This window comes from Erinaceus europaeus, chromosome 8 (assembly GCF_950295315.1).
Source record: "Erinaceus europaeus chromosome 8, mEriEur2.1, whole genome shotgun sequence".
Taxonomy (NCBI): Eukaryota; Metazoa; Chordata; class Mammalia; order Eulipotyphla; family Erinaceidae; genus Erinaceus; species Erinaceus europaeus.
In genome coordinates, this window is record NC_080169.1 from 54173812 (window position 1) to 54197629 (window position 23818).

General features: G+C 40.8%; 1 protein-coding gene across 1 annotated transcript in view; it reads left to right on the forward strand.

Annotated features, from left to right (window-relative positions):
• CDK6 (cyclin dependent kinase 6) overlaps positions 1–23818 on the forward strand; it is a 284231-nt gene that overhangs the window by 115323 nt on the left and 145090 nt on the right. Inside the window, exon 3 of the mRNA XM_007522491.3 lies at positions 9020–9187. Within this exon, the coding sequence (XP_007522553.1) occupies positions 9020–9187 (168 nt within the window). The remainder of the gene's footprint in view (positions 1–9019; positions 9188–23818) is intronic.

Genomic DNA, 23818 nt, shown 5'->3' on the forward strand with positions numbered 1-23818 from the left:
CACAGAGGTCTCTTAAGCACTTTTACTTTGGGATATATAATTTCCCCATGCTTCTGGATACATGTATATATGTGCCCACTACCCTAGACCCTAGCCTGCACTAGTATCTGTAACTTTATTAGAAATGGTGCCATCTGAAATTGATCTAAATAGTCCCATGTGTTAGGAAAGATCTCGCCAGATTAAAGGAGTTGGAAAGTTGACATCTCAAGCTTGGCATCACTGGTGACAGTTTGCAGTTAACAAGTCAGAAGTAGCATAATGTGGCATGGTGGCACTGGTAGCATTGATTTGGCTGAAGTCAACAGAAGTAGTATAATAGGGTAAGAAATCAAAGAGAAGAAACACCAAGAAGTTGCAAGTAAAGTCCCAGAGGTTCCAAGACCAGGATACAGTTATTAAAGAGAATGGGAAAGATTCCTTGTAGTCTTACAAAGAGTTTTAAATAGCAATAGTTAATTATTACTATAACCATGGTAGTTGGGATTCTGTTTTTCTTTGAAAATACAATTTTTAGGAATTACTATAATATACTTGATCTCACTATGCTTTATGTAATTTAAGAATGTCTATTCATAGCAGTATCTTAGACACTGACAGGACCAGATAGTTTTGATCTATCTGGCCCAAGGTTTTGGATAACTTAAGAATTTAAAAATACAAACATATTTCTAGAGCTGCTTAAACAATTTAAGCCCAGTTTCAGAATTCTAGCATCTTACAAATCTGAAACATTAAATGATTAGGCTAAAGAAAATATGTATACTTATAGCTATGATCTGGGCAGTTAGAGAACTTTTCAAGTATTAAATCTATTTACCCCTATTTACTTTGCTTTGGATGTGTGTCTTCTAAAGACATATGATGGATGGATCCTGTACTTTAATCCACTAGCTACTAGGAGTTTTTTGACAGGTGGATTTAGGCTATTCACATTTAGGGTGATTATCAGTATATATGTTTTATTTATATCTGTTCTGTTTTTTTTGCTTTGAAGTTGTTCAAAATTGTTGATTCTTTGCCCATTTGATACTGTCATTTTGTGTGGATATGTTGCTATGTATGATCAGTTCCTCACTGATTTCTCTTGTACTTCCTGTAGAACACTATTTCTTATTTTGTATTGTGGTTACCATAAGTGTAATAACTAACATATTATATCTAACAAAGTCTTTTTTTATGTTGGTCTTTATTAACTAATACGTGATAGAATCACTGTCCATTAATTTCCTCCTCTTTCTTATTTTATTGTTATTCTTATTATTGTGTTCTTAGTTCTATTGTACTGCTGTTCACCTCACTTAGAACATATATTCCATTGCTTCTTTTCTTATGGGACTCCTTTCAGTAATTCTTACAAGGTAGAGTTGATGGTGGCAAATTCCTTTAGCTTTTTTGAATGTTTGAGAAGGTTTTTATTTCTTCCCTCATATTTGAAGGAAAATTTTGCAGGATACAAAATCTGTGGCTGGAATTCCCTATCTTTTAGTACTTTTAATATGTCATTACATTCTCTCCTTACCACCAGGGTTTATGAAAAGAAGTGTGACAAGTGTCTGATAACTCTACCTTTGTATGCCATTTCTTTCCTTTCCTTAGCAGCCTCCTGTATTTTTTTCTTGTCATTGAATTTTGAGAACTCTGTTTGGAGCTCTTGTGTTTCCTGACTTCTTAGTGAAATATTCTTTCAACTCTTGAATATGTTTCTCCATATTATGCATAGGTTCTTCCTTAGGCCTCATAATGAGCTTTCTGTAGTCTTTCTCTGATAGTTCCTCCATGTCCATGGTTTCTTGGAGTCCTTCTGTTCCATTTTTATCTATCTCTCTTGTCACATTTTGAAGTTTGCTTTTGCAATTTTTTTTTGTTTACACATTTATCATGCTAGTTATTGCTAGCCAGCAGTTAGTGCTATTGTGATCACTGGGCTTTTCTTTGTTTATATGTTGGCTTGTTAGGGGTAGGAGCTGGGATCATGTTTCTTGTTGCTTCCGTGAGTCATTTTGTACTCTGTGTGGTGTGTGTATATGGCTTTACTGAAGGATTTTAGCCCAATTCCAAGCTTCGGGGGTTTGCTGCTAGGCAGCAGCTGTGGTCAGAGAAGCAGGGCTCAGTTTACTTGCTACCGCCAGATTAGCTTTATGTATGTCTACCTTAGTTTGGTGAGAAACAGACTGTTTTTAGTCAGAAATGTCCCTTGCTATTATATTTCCTTGCCAGTAGTTCAGTAGGCTAATCCATCAACCTAAGGTGATGCTTATTGGTTAAGTTAAGCTCATTGGTTACCTGTTCTCACAGTTGGCACTGTCTGTTGTTTTGACTGCTGCTGCGTAGATGGAAAATGGTGCCATTCTGTACTAGAGATCTTAACTTCTGTGTGTTTGGTTTCAATCCAGCACCCCTTCTCACCCCAACCGCATGTACAGGCACCCACTTCAGGCTGCAGTGCTTCTGTGGATGTCTCAGCTGTAGTTTGATGAAGTTTGTTAAGTTCAATAGTTTGTTGTTTTGGAAAAGAATCTGTTCTGTTCGCTGTTACTCCATAGCCACACCTCCCTGTTAAAGTGACTTGCTATAATTAATTCAAAGAAATAGCCCAAACCATTGTGTTAGTGTGTTAAGTGAAGTTACACATAAATACCTGAAGACAGAGCCCTAAGGAGCAGCTATTTCAAATATATGCATATTTCAATTCACTTAGAAAAGAGAAAAATGTGTGTGTGTGTGTGTGTGTGTGTGTGTGTGTGTGTGTGTGTGTGTGTGTACCTATACGTATATACATATATATATTTGCCACCAAGGTTCTCGGTGCCTGCACAGCAAATCCACCACTCCTGGAGGCCCTTTTCCATTTTTTCTTTATTTCCTTCCTTCCTTCCTTCCTTCCTTCCTTCCTTCCTTCCTTCCTTCCTTCCTTCTTTCCTTTCTTCCTTCCTTTCTGTTTTATTTGATAGGACAGACAGAAATTGAGAGGACAGAGAAAGAGAAAAATAGACACCTACAGATTTGCTTCACCCTAACTCATGAAGCTTCCCTCTGGCAGGTGGGGAGTGGAGGCTCCAACCTATGTTGTTTGGTCATGATAACAGCATGTGTGCTCAGCCAGGTATACCACCACCTTGCCTCCCCCAAACAATATATTAATACAGGCATTGTATCGGGTTAGGGCAGACTAGGGCTATAAAGGTATTGACCTGAACAAGTTTTACTTGATACAATTTTAGTTAAACTGAATTTCTTTTTTAAATATTTATTCCCTTTTTTTGCCCTTGTTGTTTTTTATTGTTGTAGTTATTGATGTCATCGTTGTTGGATAGGCCAGAGAGAAATGGAGGGGGGGAGACAGAGAGGGAGAGAGAAAGATAGACACCTGCAGACCTGCTTCACCGTTTGTGAAGCGACTCCCCTGCAAGTGGGAGCCAGGGGCTCGAACTGGGATCCTTATACTAGTCCTTGCCCCCCCTGCACTTAATCTGCTGTGCTACCGCCTGACTCCCAAGTTAAGCTGAATTTTTTAGGGTAATTTCTAGCTAAAAATTATAGAACACCTTATAAAATGCCTAATGAAGGGTATTGTTGATGTGACTTCAAAGCTAACCCTAAAAATCGGTTTACCTATTCAATAGTGTTATCAAAGACTCAGACATCTACTTACCTGCTCCATGGGATTGTATATATACAGATATCTTCCTTCCTTTATTTATTTACTTACTGATTTTGCCTTCAGGGTTGTCGCTGGGGCTCGGTGCTTGCACTACAAGTCCACTGCTCCTGGTGGCCGTTTTTTCCCATTCATGTTGCCCTTGTTGTCATTATTGTTATTGTTGTTATTGCTGTCTTGCTGTTAGATAGGACAGAGAGAAATCAAGAGAGGAGAGGAAGACAACGAGGGGGAGAGAAAGATAGACACCTGCAAACCTGCTGCACCACTTGTGAAGCAACCCCCTGCAGGTGGGGAGTTGGGGGCTCGAACCGGGATCCTTACGCCGGTCCATGCACTTTGCACCATGTATGCTTAACCTGATGCACTGCCGTTCACGACCCCCCCCTTTATTTTTTAAGATGATAGTTCTATGCACCAGTTCATGCCCTCAAGTAACATTACTGTAGACATGTAAGTGAGGGTTTTGGGGAGATGAAATACTGCAGAGAATTTTCTATTGTCATCTCTTACAAAGGGGAAAAATGTTTGCTAAGACTCTGTAACAGACTTGACAATTTGTCTCACTGGTTTTGACTGGGACTCATTCCCACCCCTGAATCAGTGTCTATCAAAAGCCAGTATGACTACCTTAACTGACATAAATAAATCCTTAATAATGGCAACCAACAATGTCCACCACAGTTGGGAAATAATACTTTATTCTGTAGAAGCTCAACTTCTCTAATAAATTACCTCATTTGGAGAGGAGGGAAGTACAGAGTGAGGGAAAAATTCTCAAAAGAGGGAATTGAGAGGGAGAATGAGGAAAGATAAGGTGTTTTGTCTAAATGCAGTTATCAGATTTTTTTAATTGAGAATGTTACTGTGAGGAATGTATTAAAATTGGAAAAGTACTCACAGTATGTAGTTAAATTGTTTTTATAAAATCATAAAGCAACATATAGAGCAACAACCATTAGGATAATTAGCCAAATTATACTTGTACTGATTTTAATATCCTGCTTTGGAGAAATAATAATTGACATTGCATATTTTAGTTTCAGTTCCTGATGACTTTCCATAGTGGGCTAATAATAGCCATCATGATGAGGTAATGATTCCTTTTTTCCAGACTGTCTGTTTAGTCATTATATTGCCTCTCAAAAACCGTTTCCAAACTTGATGAAAATCAGTTGTTTTTGTATTTTGAGTGAGTTGAAACTTATTCTTTACTTAGCATTATCATCTCTTCCAGATATGAATAATATATTGATTCTTTTCATTCTCTCCTCAGAATACTTATTTGGGGCTTAGTGCTGGCACTTCAAATCCACTGCTCCTATGGCCTTTTTTTTCTTTTCCATTTTTTGGATAGGACAGAGAAATTGAGAGAGGAGGAGAAGAGAGAGAGAGAGAGAGAGACACCTACAGACCTACTTCACCATTTGTGAAGCAACAACCCCCTCCCCCCCGCAGGTGGGTATCAAGGGGCTCCAACTGGGATCCTTGTGTAGGTCCTTGCACTTTGTACTGTGTGGGCTCAACCCGCTGGACCACCGCCCAGCTCCCATATGTACACTTTTATTATGCTTTTATCTAGTTGCTTAGAGGAGTAAAAATAGAAAAGCATCACTTAAAATTAGGAGCCTGGCCTTTGCTTCTACTAAGGAGCCTCAGGCAATGTTTGGTGTATTTGTCGTCTCTCATTCATACTGGTCAAGTGTAACGTTTTATGGTACAGCTTGTCTGTTCTTTCAAAGAAAACTCACATCTGAGTCTGAAGCTCTTCTTCAAATCCTCTCATTTATTGCTTGCTTCAAATTCACTAGTTACCACTTTCCAGGAGGCCTGAAGCTTTAAAGAATCCACATTAAACCTGCTCATCCTTTGTCAGAATTTGCTTTGCCCTTTGTGATTTTGAATATAGCATGCTTTGGGTACTACTGAGGGTTAAAATGAGAAGTAAGAGGAACCTGTTTTTAAAGGAATAAATGGAGTCTTGTCATGTTCAGAAGTAGATTAAAAAGTATATATTATATAGTAAGCTTAATTGGTGACTTATCACTGAGTCTCCCTTAGCATACAAGTGTAACAATGAGTAAAATTACCAGTGAATCAGTTAACTCACTTGACAGACTATCCAGGACCTAACCATCGCTTAATTGTTTATGTAGTAATATTGTATAATAGTTTACAGGAGAATCATAAGTTTTCAAAAATTCTAGATCTATCAGTTTTACATATATATATATATATATATACATACATACATACATACATATCTCTAGTAGAATTGAAAGTAGATACATAGATACTTTCATAGCAACATTATTTATAATAGCTAAAAAATAGAAACAGCCCAAGTATCCATCAGCAGATCAGTGAATAATAAAAAGCAGTGTATACATACAAAGTAATACTATTCAGCCTTTAAAAGGATGGAAGCTAACTTTTTAAAATTTTATTTTGGATAGAGACAGAAACTGAGAGTGAAGGAGTGGTAGAGGAGAGAGAGTGAGAATCCTGCCACTGCTTCACCACTCATGAATCATTCCCCCTGCACATGGGAAGTGTGGGCTTGAGTCTGGCACATACACTCTGCTGGGTACACCACCACCTGGCCCCTTTAAAAAGAAATGTAATTTTGTCATATGCTACAACATAGATGAATCCTGAAGACATTTCACTAAGTTAAATAAGCCAGTCACAAAAAAAGGTCCCGTCAGCATGAGTCCACGTATATATGATACTAGCTTCATTAGACAGATTAATAGAAGTAAAAAGTAGAATGGTGGTTGCTAAGATCTAGGGAGAGAGGCTAAAATAGAGTTGTTTAAAAATCATGATGCGTTTTTGCATAGAAGAACAGAAAAATAGATATTTCATTATGGTACAGGAGGATGAAGGAGAGGTGCTAGGCTAAGGCTTCAGTTGTGTGTTTGACAAAGCTATCTCACTAAACAAGTGAGCTATATTTTTCTGGCCCTCTCTACATTTTTCACTTCTGATACTTTCTGCGTTAATGATGTACCCAATTATATAATTGAGAAATACATGCTTTACAAATAATCACACAGATAAAAGCAACATGCATTGTTGTTCTGTAATCCATGCTGTTATAAATTTAGAGGGAACCTTTTTATTCATTAAATTTTCACATTTTCTGTTTGCTAATCGGCTGCTTAAATTGTTTGAATACTAAAACATCAACCAAGCAGATTTATTCTTGTACTGTTTTAACGTGGTTGATGTTTAGTATATAAGAAGCTAGTGGTGACTGGCATATAAGAAGCTAGAGGTGACTGGCCAGCTTGACATTAGGTTAATCATAGTGTTTAAAATCTAGTGCTTACAAGTTGTGTACATGTGTTTCCAATAAAACCTTATATGCCACAGCAGAAGATGTTTGGTTAGCTTTTTGTGCTTCATTTTCACACCCCTGTTTGTTACAAGTTGTTTGACCTGCAGTGGTTCTTAAGTTTTGAGAATAGTCCCTTGTATAGTACAGTCGTCTCCACTGCTTTCACCTTTGGACACTTAGAAATACTCCTTATAAGTTTGGAATATCCACCTAGCTGGGTCTCCCGAAGGATTCCAGTATATCTCTCTGTCTTCGTACACATATGTCCTTAGCACTTAACCTTGTGGCATTGGCCACATTTTCTTCCAGTTGCTTTTTACATTGTTCCCCTAAAACGCCTATTCTTTTTTTTTTTTTTTTGCCTCCAGGGTTATCTCTGGGGTTCACTGACTGCCCTATGAATCCACTGCTCCTGGAGGCCATTTTTCCCTTATGTTGCCATTGTTGTTGTTGTTGTTGTTGTTGTTATTGTCATTGTTACTGCTGTTGTTGCTGTTGGATAGGACAGAGAGATCGAGAGAGGAAGGGGGGAAGACAGAGAGGGGGGAAAGAAAGATAGATACCTGCAGACTGGCTTTATCTGTAAAGTGACCCTCCCTGAAGGTGGGGAGGGGAGGCCTCAAATTGTGCTACTGCCCGACCTCCTAGAACATCAGTTCTTATGATTTGTTAAATGCCCACCATGTGCCAGAAACTATCCTATCCCCTTGTATACATTACTTCACTTAAATTACAAAGTATTACAAGGAGGAAGTACAGTTCTCTCCATTTTGTAGATGGCAAAGACTAAAGCTAGCTGTGATGTGAAGAGAGAACTCCCAGCTTGGAAGGAAAAAAACAGTACCATAAACCAATCATCAGGCATGCTGTTGTCTAAGAGTGGGTTTAGTCATCTAACTTCTGAACAAGTGTATAAGCCCTGACAACTCTGAAGACCATAATACTGCCAAATCACTTTTCTAACCTTTTTGTGAGCAAAATGCCTCCATCCATCTTCGCACCCACTATTCTCATAGTATATTGAGGGTGAGATCACTCCTATCAACCCCAGGTTCCCGAAAACTGTATAGCAAAGTCTTAAAACTTTAAGATACGAGTTTCAAATTCTTTGTCTGGTTTCACCAACTCTAAAGTTAGCAAAAGGTAGGACATTAGTTTCTTTTCTGAATGCTTTCTCCCTTGCTTCATGCTGCTCCATGAACTGCTGCCATTTATTGAATTCTCAGTACTGTTCTACATGTTTCTCAGTCCTCAGAAAATAGCACATTTTGCTCTTTTCCCATTTTAGTCATGACGATACTGAGGCACAGCCAGATTAAAAACTCACATAGATGTTGAAGTTTTTTATTTACATATACTACTCATTAAGTTGCTGAACTGATCCAGGAGTGCACTGGTTGGTGGTTTGAATTCAATATTTCTGGACTCTGATTTAAGTTAAGACTGTTTCTTGCTAGTGGTGGACTGATCACATAAACATACTGTGTACCATTTTGCCATCAGTGTTGTAATGTTAGTCAAATTAATGCAACAAAAACTACTTAGAACAAGAACTACTTAACTATTGAGTGCTATAAAAATAAAAATTACCATTAATATTATTGTCGGTCACTGGATTTTAATTGTTGAAATGACATTAAATCACAAAGAAGCATATGAAGTAAAAAGTGTCTTCCTCTCACCCCCTTCTGTGTGGACATCAGTTGGATATGTAGCCTTTTAGAATATTCCTGTGCCATCTGAAATGATAAATTGTCATTAATAAATATAGATCAAGATTTATATTTATTATATATATTTTTATATTTATTATATATATTTTATCTATATTAATAAATATAGATCAAGACTGAAGTTTTGTAGTGATCTTGAGAATAGAGTAGTAAAGTAAGAAAAGAGATTAATGTATTCACTCATATGTTTTTCAGATACTTTCCTTGTGCCAAGTCCTTTCTTCAGTCTGAGGAGTATGTTGAATTTCTGTTTTGACTATTTTGTTTTTTTGTTTTGATTAGGATATGATGTTTCAGCTTCTCCGAGGTTTGGATTTTCTTCATTCTCACCGAGTAGTGCATCGTGATCTGAAACCACAGAATATTCTAGTAACCAGCAGTGGACAAATAAAGCTGGCTGATTTCGGCCTCGCCCGTATCTACAGTTTTCAGATGGCTCTTACATCAGTGGTGAGTGAGAATTCTGTTCTTTCATGAAACATTTTTTCCTCTCTTTTGAATGATAGTTGGTCCCTAGTCTGTGTCTCTAATATTATTGCTTATGCAGTTGGTGGGCAGAATGTTTTTCCATCTTTTTCTATAATGGTTAGGAGGATAGCATTCTGTTTAGACTAGTAGACACATCCAGACTGAGTTTGTTGTGGGACTGTTGCATCTTAGCTGCTAAAAAGGAATCACTTACAAGTCTCTAAATGTTCTTTGCCATAACTACTTTCTCAAAATTGCTTATATGCTGTCTGGGGAAATACAGCTCAAGTTCAGGGAAGAGGTAGCACCAAGAGAAACAAGCAGGGCACTTAGGTGTTTGAAAGCACTCCTCGGGATCTGTGATGCTGATGGCAAAGAAGTTAATATATATATATTTTTTGCCTCCAGGGTTATTGCTAGGGCTCAGTGCCTACACTATGAATCCACTGCCCCTAGAAGCCACCTTTTCCCTTTTTTTGTTGCCCTTTTTATTGTTATTATTGCTATCGTTGTTGGATAGAACAGATATCGAGGGAGTTGGGCGGCAGCGCAGCAGGTTAAGCGCAGGTGGCGCCAAGCGCAAGGACTGGTGTAAGCATCACAATTCAAACCTCTGGCTCCCCACCTGCAGGGGAGTTGCTTCACAAGCAGTGAAGCAGCTCTGCAGGTGTCTATCTTTCTCTCCCTCTCTCTGTCTTCCCACCCCCCCCCATTTCTCTGTCCTATCCAACAATGATGACATCAATAACAACAACAATGAGAAAACAACAAGAACAACAAAAGGGAATAAATAAATAAATCTTAAAAAAAAAAAACAAACCAGAAATCGAGAGAGGACAGGAAGACAGAGAGGGAGAAAAAAAAGCACCTGTAGACCTGCTTCACAGCTTATGAAGCAAACCCCTGCAGGTGGGGAGTAGGGGCTCGAACCGGATCCTTGTGTAGGTCCTTTCACTTTGTACTGTGTGCACTTAACCTTCCAGCCCCCAAGAAATTAAATTATAATGAACTTGGATGAGTCATGAACAAATGACACCACCCTGCTAGGTGAAGACTTTATCCAAGTCAGAATAAAAAGATTAAGCCCAAAGACACTGGTTTTTCTTTGTTTTTTTTTTTTTGTTTTTGTTTTGTTTTTATCATTCAAGCTCAAAACCACAATAGGTATTAACTTTAATTAGCTTCTGTATCTCCTAGTAGTAATTTCTAAAGAGAAATTTTTGAGAGAAAGGGCAGGAATTAGGTACTGATAATCGTTTAAAAAGAAAAACTGTTCTGCTTGCAGAGAATTCATACATAACTACATAAAATAGGGCTGTATTTATTTAGGGCAGAAAGTTGATATGGATAATCTCTTTAGTTTGATGAAGACTGCAAATAATGTTCTTAAAATATTATACTTAATCTTTAAGAAAAAGATCTTTGTCAAACTTATTTTGTTTGTTAGTTTTAATGTTTATCTTATTAATAATTTAATAATGGCACACAGATTATAAAGTAATAGTATCATTCCACACCAGTTCTGTGTTTCCACTGACTTCCATCAGCAGCTACTATAGCTCTCCCAAGATCACAGATATAGGTTAATTATATATTTTTTCTTTTCTTTTTTCAAGTTCATATGTTTCAATTTTCTTTATTCCACATGTAAGTGAAATCATCCCATAGTTGTCCTTCCTTTTTCTTATTTATTTCACTACTTATAATCACTCCCAGTCCCACCCATAAGTTAGTCCTTAAGGACTGAATTAACCTCTGAGTAGTACTCCATTGAGTTACATACACCATGACTTTGTGTGTGTGTGGGGGGAGGTTTATTGCATTGTTAAAGTGTCGCCCACCGCCCCCCACCCCCACCTCTACCTTGGAATTACAGACACTACAAACAACTTGGACATAAAAGATCATTTATTTTCTCAACACCGTGCTTTACTTAGGACTTCAGAATTTTTACCGAGAAGCCCTTTAAATATGTAGAGAGAATCTCCTTGTTTCCTCTTTGTTCTGCATACACCAAGGCACAAACCCTTGTTTAAAGAATACACCTCAGCTTTTGGCTGGGTCAAATGAGCCCTTGTATTCTTATATAATCACATCAGAAAGGGCTAAATCCACGTGTTTCCCCAGTGGGAAGGGTGAGGTAGGCTGAGGGCTTCCATAGGAAGTTGTTGTGCATGTTGTTTCAGGGCCCTGGGGAAAAGTTTGAATCAGCTCTGTGACCCCCAGAGTCATCAGGAATACAGATGGAAGGAACTGGTCTCCTAGGGTACATTAATTGAAGGAAGGGTGAGCCATAACTGAGAGGCTTTATTTTGATCCTCCTCCCAAGTAGGCACTAAAAACCATAAATAAAAACAGGAAAACCAGTTAGTTTTTGTAGTCATTTTTTTTTCTGATTAAATTTGAGGAATGATAGCCCAGCTTATGCGTAACATCAATTAACATTCCATTCTTGCTCAAAGTTTATCTGTCCAGACAGGAACACGTAGACAAATTATTTCATAAAGAATAAGGGAAAGACAATAAAAAAATGACTGATTTTTTTCAGTATATATCTTGCATTGCATACTTTTATTCTTATAGTGACATAAAGTACAAAATATTAGCAACTGGGAAAGACATCGCAACAAATTCAGACTGACAGAGTCATAGTTGAAATTTAAAGTCAATAACAAAAAGCATAATTCCTCTAGACTACTATTACATTTCTAACTTTTCCCATTATTTTATGTTTTTTTTTAAATTATTTTAGTGGGGGTCGGGCGGTGGTGTAGTGGGTTAAGCGCACGTGGCACAAAGTGTGAGGACCGGCATAAGGATCCCGGTTCGAGCCCCGGCTCCCCACCTGCAGGGGAGTCGTTTCACAGGCGGTGAAGCAGGTCTGCAGGTGTCTATCTTTCTCTCCCCCCTCTGTCTTCCCCTCCTCTCTCCATTTCTCTCTGTCCTGTCCAACAATGAACAACATCAACAATGGTAATAATAATAGCCACAACGAGGCTACAACAAGGGCAACAAAAGGGGGAAAAAATGGCCTCCAGGAGCGGTGGATTCATGGTGCAGGCACTGAGCCCAGCAATAACCCTGGAGGGAAAAAAAAATTATTTTAGTATAATAATACATTTGTGTCGCTGTCGGCCCGCAACAACGACACGGACACCAGAGTCTTCTTCCTCAGTTCCCTTTATTTTCCTTCTTATGGCCACCTTAAGTACCTTTCACTGTTACATAGTCAGCCAATGGGCATTAAGCAAGCATACAGCATTCATAGATCATGCAGCCTTCTACCAATCATAAAACAGTTCACGTGTATAGCACGCAGTCTGTGAAGTTGGATCGTCCAACTTCCGCAAAGTTGTTTACCACTTTACTGGTTTAGCCACCAGGTGGCCGGCGCCATCTTAGGGGTGTGATGTGCAGTGTCATTATGGCTCCCGACAGCTCCCCCGTTTATATATAATAAAATGAGCAGGGGACCATGCCTGTCTTAGGTTGTCCCAGACTGTTCGTACCCTTACCCGTCCTCAGCGGCCGGGCAGCTTGGCACGCTGCCTGTCCTAGGTTGGTATAGGAACCCCAGGGAACTTACCCGTCTTTGGCTACTGGTCCAGCATGCTTAGCCAGATTTGAGGGGTCTCTCCACCTTGGATAGCCAACATGGCCTGGACCATAATTTGTCGTTCAACTCGAGCCTGTGCTCTGAGACGAACAGACAATAAAGGCCCAGGATGATGGCACCCACAAGCGCTGTCCCGAGGACCCCTACTCCAGCCCATTCTTTTAGGTGGGAGACTGCCAAGAGCACATAAGCAGCAAACTCTTTTGCCATGGCAATCTGCACTTTGGTGGTATTAATGGAGAAAATTTGGCGTCTCATGGTCTTGGTCAGTGTGTCAAACTCAGTGGACCAGGTGCCATTGAGCATCAGGGATAATCGCCTGGAGTGATTAGCTGCCAGACTGTTATTGACCCATGCCGTACTGGTGACACACACTCCAGGCATGCTCCGCACGCAATGAGCAGCCAGCATACCCTCTATTTGCTCAACTGACTCTTGGAGAAGGTCTACCCTTTGGTTCACAATCATGATACCTGCTCTGAGGTGTTGAACAACAGGTAGATTGGTTTGGAAGGCCTCGGCCGTGGATGCGGTGAGATTATTTAGAGCTTCTGCAGTAGGTATGCTGGTAGCTAGGGAAATGCCTGCCGCCGCTACGGCGGTGGCAGATACGGCAATGGCAGAAACAATTGCCGCTGTGATGCCAAAATCTCGCCTGGGGCAGAGCAAAATCTCTAACTCTCCTTCCTCTATCTTAGTGGGTACAGGGAGATAAGTGGGTACCCTGGCCACTACAGCTGTGCCCATACCGTTCCAACATTGTGTCAGGTTACATCTCCCTGACTTACAAGGCAGCCGAGTGGTATTAACCGAAGCATGAACTATGAACATGAACGGGGGCTGTACACATACAGGTGTAGGGGGGAAGTTCAATGTAGCATTGCATTCAGAAGGAGAAACATTAGTTTCAAACGTCTCTCCGGGAGTATAAGAATAGGTGCAGTTTTTCCACGTAGCCCCCCACACAAAGGAGAAAGGAGAAATGTCCGAGCAACCCCCGCCCGAGGTGCAGAACAGCCACACTTGCCAAGGGTTGACTGGGGCACCCTGCGTGGGGTTGCCAAAGGAGTAGTTATATCCTCCAAAAGAGCTGTTGCTAAAGGTCGGGAATCTGCAAGGTGGAGTTGCACACCCGACGAGGGCAGACCCGCGGGACAGTGGCAGAAGTCATTGTGACTGCCCAGGGGCGCCCGGAGCTATTGGAGAAATGTCCCAGGGTCTGATTCAAAAGCGTCACGCAGGGTCCGACAGAATCTGCCGAGACCCCGGGGGCTTGAAAGCAGACAGTCCCTTGGAGTAGAAAGTCCGTGGTATTGAAGTATCCTGTGGCTGGATCGAAAGGCACTGTAGGAAGTCCCGTGGAGGCATTTATGGACAGGAAGGCTGGCAGGATTTTGGACTCATTGGTCACTGGCAGGGGGAATGGCCACGCGCGGGCCAGACTCCACAGGGTTCGCGTTTGTGCCCTGGCCGTCGTCATCACCATCATCATGATCAGCAGGGCATGCGGGGGAGTCATCTTTATGCGTCACAGCACAGGTCAGCCTTTCCGGGATCCACACAGGCGTCTGCTGATTCTGTGGAAAAACACAGACAGAGCCTCGCACCCATCTGAGAACTGGGGCCGGTTAAAGGATCTTTCCACACGACCATTTCTTTAGGGCCAGAGTCGGCGGTGGAGTGCCGATCTGCTGCTGACTTCCCGTGCTCATCCAGGGATAGAAAATTAAGAGTAAGGAGAGCAATATGCAGCTTCTCTTTGGGGGAGCGAAACGTCTCCCCTTTACCCCCCTTTTGTTTATATAAGCAATTTTTTAAGGTGAGATGAGCACGTTCAATGACTCCTTGTCCTCTATCTTTCTGAAAACTTCTCCAAGGTGCTCCCATTGCAGGATGGTAAGAAGTCCCTCTTCCAGGAACCATGGAGCGACCTCTTCTACTGTGGACATGAAAGTCCTAATGGTCCCCGTCTTAACGGGGGTCCCATTACTCTTCAGTAATTTCTTAATAGTTCCCTCCATGTGCTGGCTTGACTGAAAGCCTCCCATGGCGACTCCCTGCTTCAAAGCAGCTTAACCTGTAATCACAATCCTGCACTTCTCGCAGCTCCCTAGTCTGTTTGACTAGCTTTCGGTTTACTCACGGACTGTTTTGAGATTCCCGGGTTTCGGCACCACTTGTCGCTGTTGGCCCGCAACAACGACACGAACACCAGAGTCTTCTTCCTCAATTCCCTTTATTTCCTTCTTATGGCCACCTTAAGTACCTTTCACTGTAACATAGTCAGCCAATGGGCATTAAGCAAGCATACAGCATTCATAGATCATGCAGCCTTCTACCAATCATAAAACAATTCACGTGTACAGCACGCAGTCTGTGAAGTTGGATCGTCCAACTTCCGCAAAGTTGTTTACCACTTTACTGGTTTAGCCACCACATGGCTGGTGCCATCTTCGGGGTGTGATGTGCAGTGTCATTATGGCTCCCAACACATTTGCTTTACATATACATGGTGACATATAAAAGTCTACACTTGACTTCTTGGAAATATACATTTTAGTGGGTTATGTCACATAGGAACTGAGAATCAGTTTAATTTGAAGGATGTTACAAGTTCCCTGATTTGAAACTGACATCATGCAGCCACATTAAATGCTTCTACATCTTCTAAAGCCTTACGCAAATGTCTGATACTCCATTTAAAAATCAACCCCTTTTTCTACTCTTAATGTTTAAGAGTATACTATCTTATTAGTCCTTTCCCATAGTACTTCTTTCTGTCTTACTTGTTAAGTATTTGGGAGTTTAATTCATTGGGCTGTAAATTTCTTGAAGGAGTTGACCTTTTGGATAAAAATTAATTTAGGAAAGTCATTTTAAGTTTGGGTTGTAGTTACAACTATAGGTGTGTTACACAAATGACCTATCTCCCTCTGTCTTATAAAGAAGAGTTAAATGCTGTTAGACATCTAGCTTGATTAGGCTAACTCCTCCAGCATGATATTCAGGAATTTTTAGAAGCTATTAAGTTGATGCTGTTCAATGTACAGGACAGGCATGCATATGTACTTATACTAGGTAGGGGTTGTTTATGCTCTTCAAAAAAAAAAGATTATTGAATTAAGATATGTATGATGTTGCAGTATATGCCTTAGACTTAGGCATATACTTGGCCTGGGTCTCATGTTTTAGAGGAGACTTCGGCAGACCTGCTCCAGATAGTCCTCTCTTCCTGGGCATCAAATCTCAGGTGCCAAGAAGGCATGTCACATACAGCCTTAGACCACTGCCTTTGCGAATACCACACTCTGGACATGGAATTCGTAGGTTAAATGTGAACTGTATTTGGGCTTTTCTTGAACTTTCACCACCAACTCCACCCCACCTATTTGTCACCTCAAGTCTGTGGGGCAGTGGTTTGCAGATGAATGTATGTACAAAGTGTGGGCATATGAATTAGAATGTCCATATGTTTCTGTTATATCTGAGATCCGTTGTGATGTGAAAATTGGGGCCCGTTATACTTGCCACCTGACATGGGCTATTTTTATCTGAAGAGTTTCTCCGTAACCATGAAAAATCAACTTCTGTGATCTGTGAAGAAATAACTACATTTGTGGAAAACCAAACAGAGCAAATTACAGGGAGGTTCTTTCCATTACGAGTGACATGTGAGAAGGATGACTCATGCAGTTATATAATCTCATGGCAGGAAGGTTTCAGGAATATAAGTTTATTCAATAGAACGTAAGACTAAAATTATATTTAGTGATTCTAAAGTCAAACTATGTGAATATTTACCATGTCAAGTGCAGTGTGTTGTGGTGCAGCTCAGTTTTGTCTATCAAGATAAGAGGATAATAGACAAACTGCCCAGCCAGTAGTTTGGGGTGATTGTGCATCTGGCTCTGACAGGGAGTGTCAGAGCACAGCCTGATGATGACTGATAACTGTGAACAGCAAGTCAGAGAGGCAGCAGTGCTCTCTATTTGTTGTTTTCAAATGGAGTCATACAGTACTAGGCAATACTGTTGCCATTGGATTTGGTGTTTCAGAAATTCCTCTATCCCCTCATTTTGGCAGTCAGGAAATAGAAACTTGGATAAGTTTGTGACCAATTAATGCACCAAATGGATCGTAAATGGCATGGAGAATTCAAATGATTGTATTTGGCTATTGATGACTACCACAACTCTTTTCTACTCACTGTAGGCTCCAGTAACCTAGGGGGTTAGGGGGGAGTGCAGCTGTGTCTTGTGCCACCTCTTAGGCTCTGTAATGGATATCCAGTGGTTCTGCGGATGTTCAGCAGCTCATTTGTACAAATTTATCTTAAGTTTTGTTAAAATTATAACTGAAAAAACAGCTGCTTAGTGCCAGTTTGACACAATGGGATCCCTACTTCTCCCTCCTCATTAACTTACTTTTATATCTGCTCAGCTCTGGTATATTGTGTTGTAGGGGATTGAACCTGGAAGCTCAGAGCCTCAGGCATGAGTCTTTTTTTTTTTTTTTGCCTCCAGGGTTATTGCTGGGGCTCAGTGCCTGCACCATGAATCCACTGCTCCTGGAGGGCATCCCCCCCCCCTTTGTTGCCCTTGTTGTAGCCTTGTTGTGGTTATTATTGTTATTGTTGATGTTGTTCGTTGTTGGATAGGATAGAGAGGAGGGGAAGACAGAAAGGGAGAGAAAGACAGACACCTGCACAACTGCTTCACTTCCTGTGAAGGGACTCCCCTGCAGGTGGGGAGCCGGGGGCTCAGACCAGGATCCCTACTCCGGTCCTTGCGCTTTGCGCCATGTGCGCTTAACCCACTGTGCTACCGCCTGACCCCCATGAAAGTTTTTTTTACATAAACATTATGATGTCTCCCTTGTCCTTTATTACTTTTTTTTTTTATTTTGCCAGAGCACTGTTAAGCTCTGGTTTATCTGTCTCCCTTGTCCTTAATTTACTTTTTATGTAGACCTTTGAGCAAAACGGCTGCATCCTTTTGCACACATACAGACACTCCATAAAGGTATTATTGTTTAGGGGAAAGTCAAGTCTTCTTGTGAAAGTCAAGTCTTCTTCTCAGTGTGTCTACTCCCTTAAAATCCCCGATGCATATTATCATGATGGCACATGTATCCTGCAGCATTCACTGGAGACTAGATCACTTTGAAGGCCATCAAAGCAATGCCAGTATAGGTGTTTTTCTATCCAGATATGATTGCCAATACTCGGGCAGTCGGTCAGTCATTTCCTGGGATAGTCACTGTAAAACTACTGGCAGATAGAGACAAGTTGAAAACTTAAAATAAGTTTGTTCCTTTTGGTGCTTCAGTTACTTCACATCCTATAATACAGTCCAGAGTTGACCTGTCCTTAACCACTGCTCTGTAGTGAGCAGTATTGCTGTGACTTTCAAGAGTCTTTAAGCAAAATCTTAAATAAAAGGCAGAATTGGCTTTTTTTTAAATGTTTTGTTAGGGGATTAATGGTTTACAGTAAATACAGTTGTTGCTACATGTATAAAATTTCTTGGTTTTCTGCAAGCCATTCTAATCCCCCACCTAGGTCCTTCTCCACTGGTATGTTCCAGGACCTGAAAGCAGCCCACTCCCCTTCCCCAGTCCTTTACTTTAGTGCAATACACCAAAACCCAGTTCAAGTTCTGCTTTGTGTTTCCCTTTCTGTTGTTATTTCTCAACTTCTGTCTATGAGAGAGATCACCCCATATTCATCCTTCTCTTTCTGGCTTATCTCACTTGACATGATTCCTTCAAACTCCATCCAAGATGACATGAAGATGAAGTGACCATTCTTAACAGCTGAGTAGTATTCCATTGTTTATATATACCACAACTTTCTTACGTTCCCAACAGCAGTGCAGAACAGTAGAACTGATATTTTTCCCCCTTCACATCTTTGTGGCTAGCACACAGTTTGGAAAAAAAAAAAAAAGTGCACTTTTACCAAAATGAAAAGGTGAGAATATTCTCTTATTTTTTAGGCACTTAATAAAATCCTCACTAAGCGAATTACATTTACCTTCTCCCACGGTCTATTTTTCCATATCATTGTTTTCCTATTAAATGTTCTGAACCCATTTTTCTATTCAGTAGAAATTACTGAAGTCCATAATTAGCAGTAAACATGAGAATATTTTTATTAGACAGCTTTGCAAATAACAAAAATTCTCTTGGACCTTTTTATGTGAAACTGGTAAGATTCCCAAGTTGCCTTATTTCAGATCTTTCATTTTATTTAATGCCACAAGTGTTAACAAAAAAAAATTCTAATTATTTACATTCCTTTCTCATGCTTCTAGCAATCAATGGTTCCTGTTTTACCCACAGTGCTGAAGGCATTTAGTAAACACTAAAGGAACAGTGTGGGTTCAGAGGCTTTTGGATAAGCCTAGAGAATAAAGTTAATGAAATGAAGTTGTGTCATTCACTCAACAAAACATTATTGATCACTTTCTGTGTGTTAGGTACTGCCAAAGTACCTGACAGAAGATGCTGAGTAGAAATAGAGAAGGTCATTGCTCTTTTTGTGGAACTCATAATCAGAAGAGGGATGTAGATGTTAAACAGACACACAAGAAAATGTGTAATTAAAGGGCCCGGGAGGTGGCGCAGTGGATACAGTGTTGAACCCTCAAATGCAGTGTCTTAAGTTAGATCCCTGCAACACATATGCCAGAGTGATGCTCTGGTTCTTTCTTTGAAAGAGAGAAACGTGAGAGAAAGGAGAAACAAAGTGAGGGAGAGAAGGAGGGGAGGGAAAGAAGAAAAGAAATGAGAGAGAGAGAGAAAGACAAGTGTAATTAGAATACAGATGTGCAATTCATTGATGCCATATATGTTTCAAAAATCAACAAGAAGTCCAGAGAAGGATCTTCTACTCAGCTATTTCTAGATGTGAGGTACTTAATGGGGTCACCAACACCCTCCTCTTGGAACTGTCTGAGTGCAGGCCCTCTGGACACTGTATGCATATTATGCAAGCCGTGCTTATTTTTATTTATGTTTGGAATAGCTTATTGTACCACATTAAGTTGGCACCGCCAAGTGACAAAGTGAAGTGGGATCTGGGATCGGAGAACAATGTCATCTTTTACAGGAGAAAATAAATTGTTTATGCTTGTTTCCTCTTCGTGCTTGTTGTATTTACTGTGGAGACCTGGCAGGGTTTGTGCGTTGCTTTGGGCAGCCGAGTGAGTTGCTCCCACAGAAGCCTGCTAATGCTGCCAGCACATACTGAGTAAATCAGACCAAGAGCATTACATGAGCATAGTGGAAAAAACCCAAAGCCCTGTCACCTCAGCACCTCTGCAAAAGTGCAGGGCACACCTCTGTATCCGGAAAGGCTCCTGTAGCTCCCTCCCTGCTCAACATCTCCTTGCCATGATATAACCAGGTCTGTTGTATGAAAACTTCCAGTTGCCAGTACATATTTCATAGTTAACAATGGAGGGTTTGTGCTGGTTTCGTTTTCACTTTCACCAGTGAGGGAAGTGGGACACAATGGAGCAGTACACAGAGCTGGGAACAGGACGCGTTTTTTGGATTCCCAGGGCTGGGGATGTGGAAAACTGTACAGCCAAAATAAACATGAAAACCCGTCCAGATCATCCACTGCACATTCTCAATGGTAATAAAACATTTTGAGCCACCCTCTTCGAGGATAGCCCCACCTCCACGGTAAAGGTTAACATTGGTGACTACTGTGAGAATTCTCCCATTCATCAAAATACTATACCATGCAGAGAGCTGTTGTAGGTTTAAGTGTGTGTGCTTGCATATACATGTGGATATTTCATCACACCAGCTATATTTGTGAAAGTGATCACAGAACTGCTTTCCTTGTTTATAAAAGTCATTCATTTGCTCTACCTAACTCTAGATCTTTTACATATAGTCACTACTGCAAATTAGTTCTGAGAAAATCACTGCAGTGTTCTGCCTTGGAGGACAGTATACTCAAAGACAGGACAGGAATTGCCCTGCTTCTTCCATACATCGGTTTAACCAGCATGACCTATCACCTAGGTATAAAATGGACAGGATCTCATTGTCAGCTGTGTCTGTGGTATGGGGTGTGTGTGTGTGTGTGTGTGTGTGTGTGTGTGTGTGTGTGTGTGTGTCCTGTTAAATAAACAGACTGATTTCATTCAACTTAAAACTGGTCTCAAGTTTCCAAAAGCTGAATGAAGTCAGTCTGTATCACGACCCCTCCATTGGAAGCTTTCCTATTCTTCATCCCTCTTGGAGCATGAACCAAAATCTATATGAGGTAGAAGGCCTGGCTTCTGTAATTGCTTCTCCACTGGATATAGGCATTGACAGTTGGATCCATACCCCCAACCTGTTTCTATATTTCTCTAGTCAGGCAGGGTTTTGGGGAAGTAGAGTTCCAGGACACATTGGTGAGGTCATCTGTCCAGGGAAGTCAGATTGACATCATGTTAGCATCTGCAACTTAGTAGCAAAAAAAGCATTAAGATATAAAGGAGAACAAATTGTTTAATAATCAAGAACCTAAAGGTAAGAGTATAGCAGATGAGATTTGTTGTCTTCATGTTAGAAGAAGCTAAGAAGTCTATTTCAGTTATATTCCATGAGGTCCGTGACTTAACTAATTTCTGCCTGGGCCAAACAGCTAACATTCAGGTAGGATAAAGTATTGTCTGGGAGGATTGTGTCAAGAGTTGAGAATAGGACCAGAAAGCTGGAGCAGAGCAGAGAGTAGCTCCGAAATATGAGGAAAGTATATCAATGCCCTTAACTTCGATCTGACCCAGGGCCAGTGTTTATTTGTATTTAGCACAAACAACCTCTGCATCCCTGTCAATATGAGTTCACATTCCATGGTCATGACTGGGAACATTCTAAGCTGCACTCATTTCAGGATCAATCTTCGTCAGATGGCAGAATTATGTTGACCCAGCCTCCCTTGAGAGAGAGGGACAATTTCTACCACTATTATTCTACATTGAGGGGAAGATCCTATAGATGCCCACAAGAGAGTTTATGATGCTATTCCTGATGGACGTGAGCAGTGATGGTGGAGAGAGGGATCTGTTAGAGGTCTAAGTCCATCGTATCTATGTGGGAATCCCAGGATTCTCTTCACTACAGCCCTGGATGATGGGGTGGCCTGGTAGTGACCAAAATGGCCATCACTAGAGTGTGCTGATCTCTTGCCCTTCTCCAGACAAAGTAGTCCTTACTTTATCTGACAGGGTTAGGCTTAAAGTGATTGAGGGAAGTGAAATAGGAAGTAGGTGAGGAGGATACCAAGTAATATCTTAAAATTTACAAGAACTAGTGTTTTAGAAGTTTTGCAAGCAGGTAGATTTTCAGAACCCAGGTAGTGGGAAACAAAATTGTTACCTCAACATTTAATTTGGTTTTGTTGTTGTTTAAGAGAGTGAAAGAGATCATAGCACCAAAGCTTCCTGCAGTGCAATGGGGGGCAGGCTCAAAACTCTTTTGTCATTTCACATGGCAAAGCAGCACACTGTCCAAGTGAACTATTTTGCTGGCCTTACATGAATATAGTGGGGACAAAAGTGGCTCAGCACATTAGCATAGAGCACATGCAAACCTGAGGCACCAGACTCAAGTTTTTGACACAGCTGTGTGCCAGAACTGATCAGTGCTCTGGTATGTAATAAATCAATTGGGGGTCAGGTGGTAGCACAGGCAGCGGGCGGGTTAAGCACACGTGACTCTAAGCGCAAGGACCAGTTGAAGGATCCTGGTTCGAGCCCCTGGCTCCCCACCTACAGAGGAGTTGCTTCACAGGCAGTGAAGCAGGTCTGCAGGTATCTCTCTTTCTCCCCCCTCTCTGTCTTCCCCTCCTCTCTCCATTTCTCTGTGTTCTATCCAACAACAACGACATCAACAACAACAATAAAGCAACATGGGCAACAAAAGGGAAAATAAATCAATAATTATTTTTTTAATATTTTATGAGAATATGTCATCTGTGCTTAGTTGAGGACTAGTCTGATGAACCTAATTTAATAATTTTTGGAATTGAAAATAAAATATATCTTGAATTTTTACATTTTCTTTATTTGTTTTATTCGGCAGAGAGAAAGAAATTAGAAGGGAAGAAGAAGGTAATGGGAGAGAGGGAATGGTAACTGCAGTACTACTTCACCACTTTAAAAGCTTTTCCCCTGAAGATGGGAGCTGGGGGTTTGAACCTGGGTCCTTGAGTATAGTAATGCGCACTTAACCAGGTATGTCACCACTCAGCCCCCAATTTTTACATTTTACATTTCTTGTCTTTTCTTTTTGGCTCCAGGGTTATTACTGGGGTTTAGTGCCAGCACTACGAATCCACTGCTCCTGGAGGCCATTTTTTCCCATTTTGTTGCTATTGTTGTTGTTATTCGATAGGACAGGAAGAAATCAAGAGAGGAGAGGAAAACAGAGAGAGGGCGAGAAAGATAGACACCTGCAGACCTGCTTCACCACCTGTAAAGTGACCTCCCCCACCTGCAGGTGGGGTGCCTGGGGCTCAAATGGGGATCCTTACTTAGCCAGCCCCTACACTTCGCACCATGTGTGCTTAACCCACTGCACTACCACTCGGCCCCCATTTCTTCTCTTTTTACTGAGAACACTACATCTTTGTAAGGACAAGAATCATGGCAATATCTTTATTTTTCTTAGATGCTGATAGTTTCATAGTATAAATTCCCAAATAATAATGTTGTTGAGGTTCTCTTACATTAGACATAATAACCATTTTTTCATTCATTCAATCCAAATCTTAGATGTTTTTTGGTCAGAGTTTTTGATGGAGTTCTATGTCTGCACAATTCCACTGCTTCCAGTACTCTTTAAAAAAAAAAAAAAAAAAGGATGGGGGGAAGAGACAGAGAGATAGAATGAGGAGGCACCACAGCAGTGCTCCACCATTTGTGAAATTCCCCTTATGCAGGTTCTCCCATGTGGTGGCCAGGGACTGAAACCTAGATTCTTGACCATGA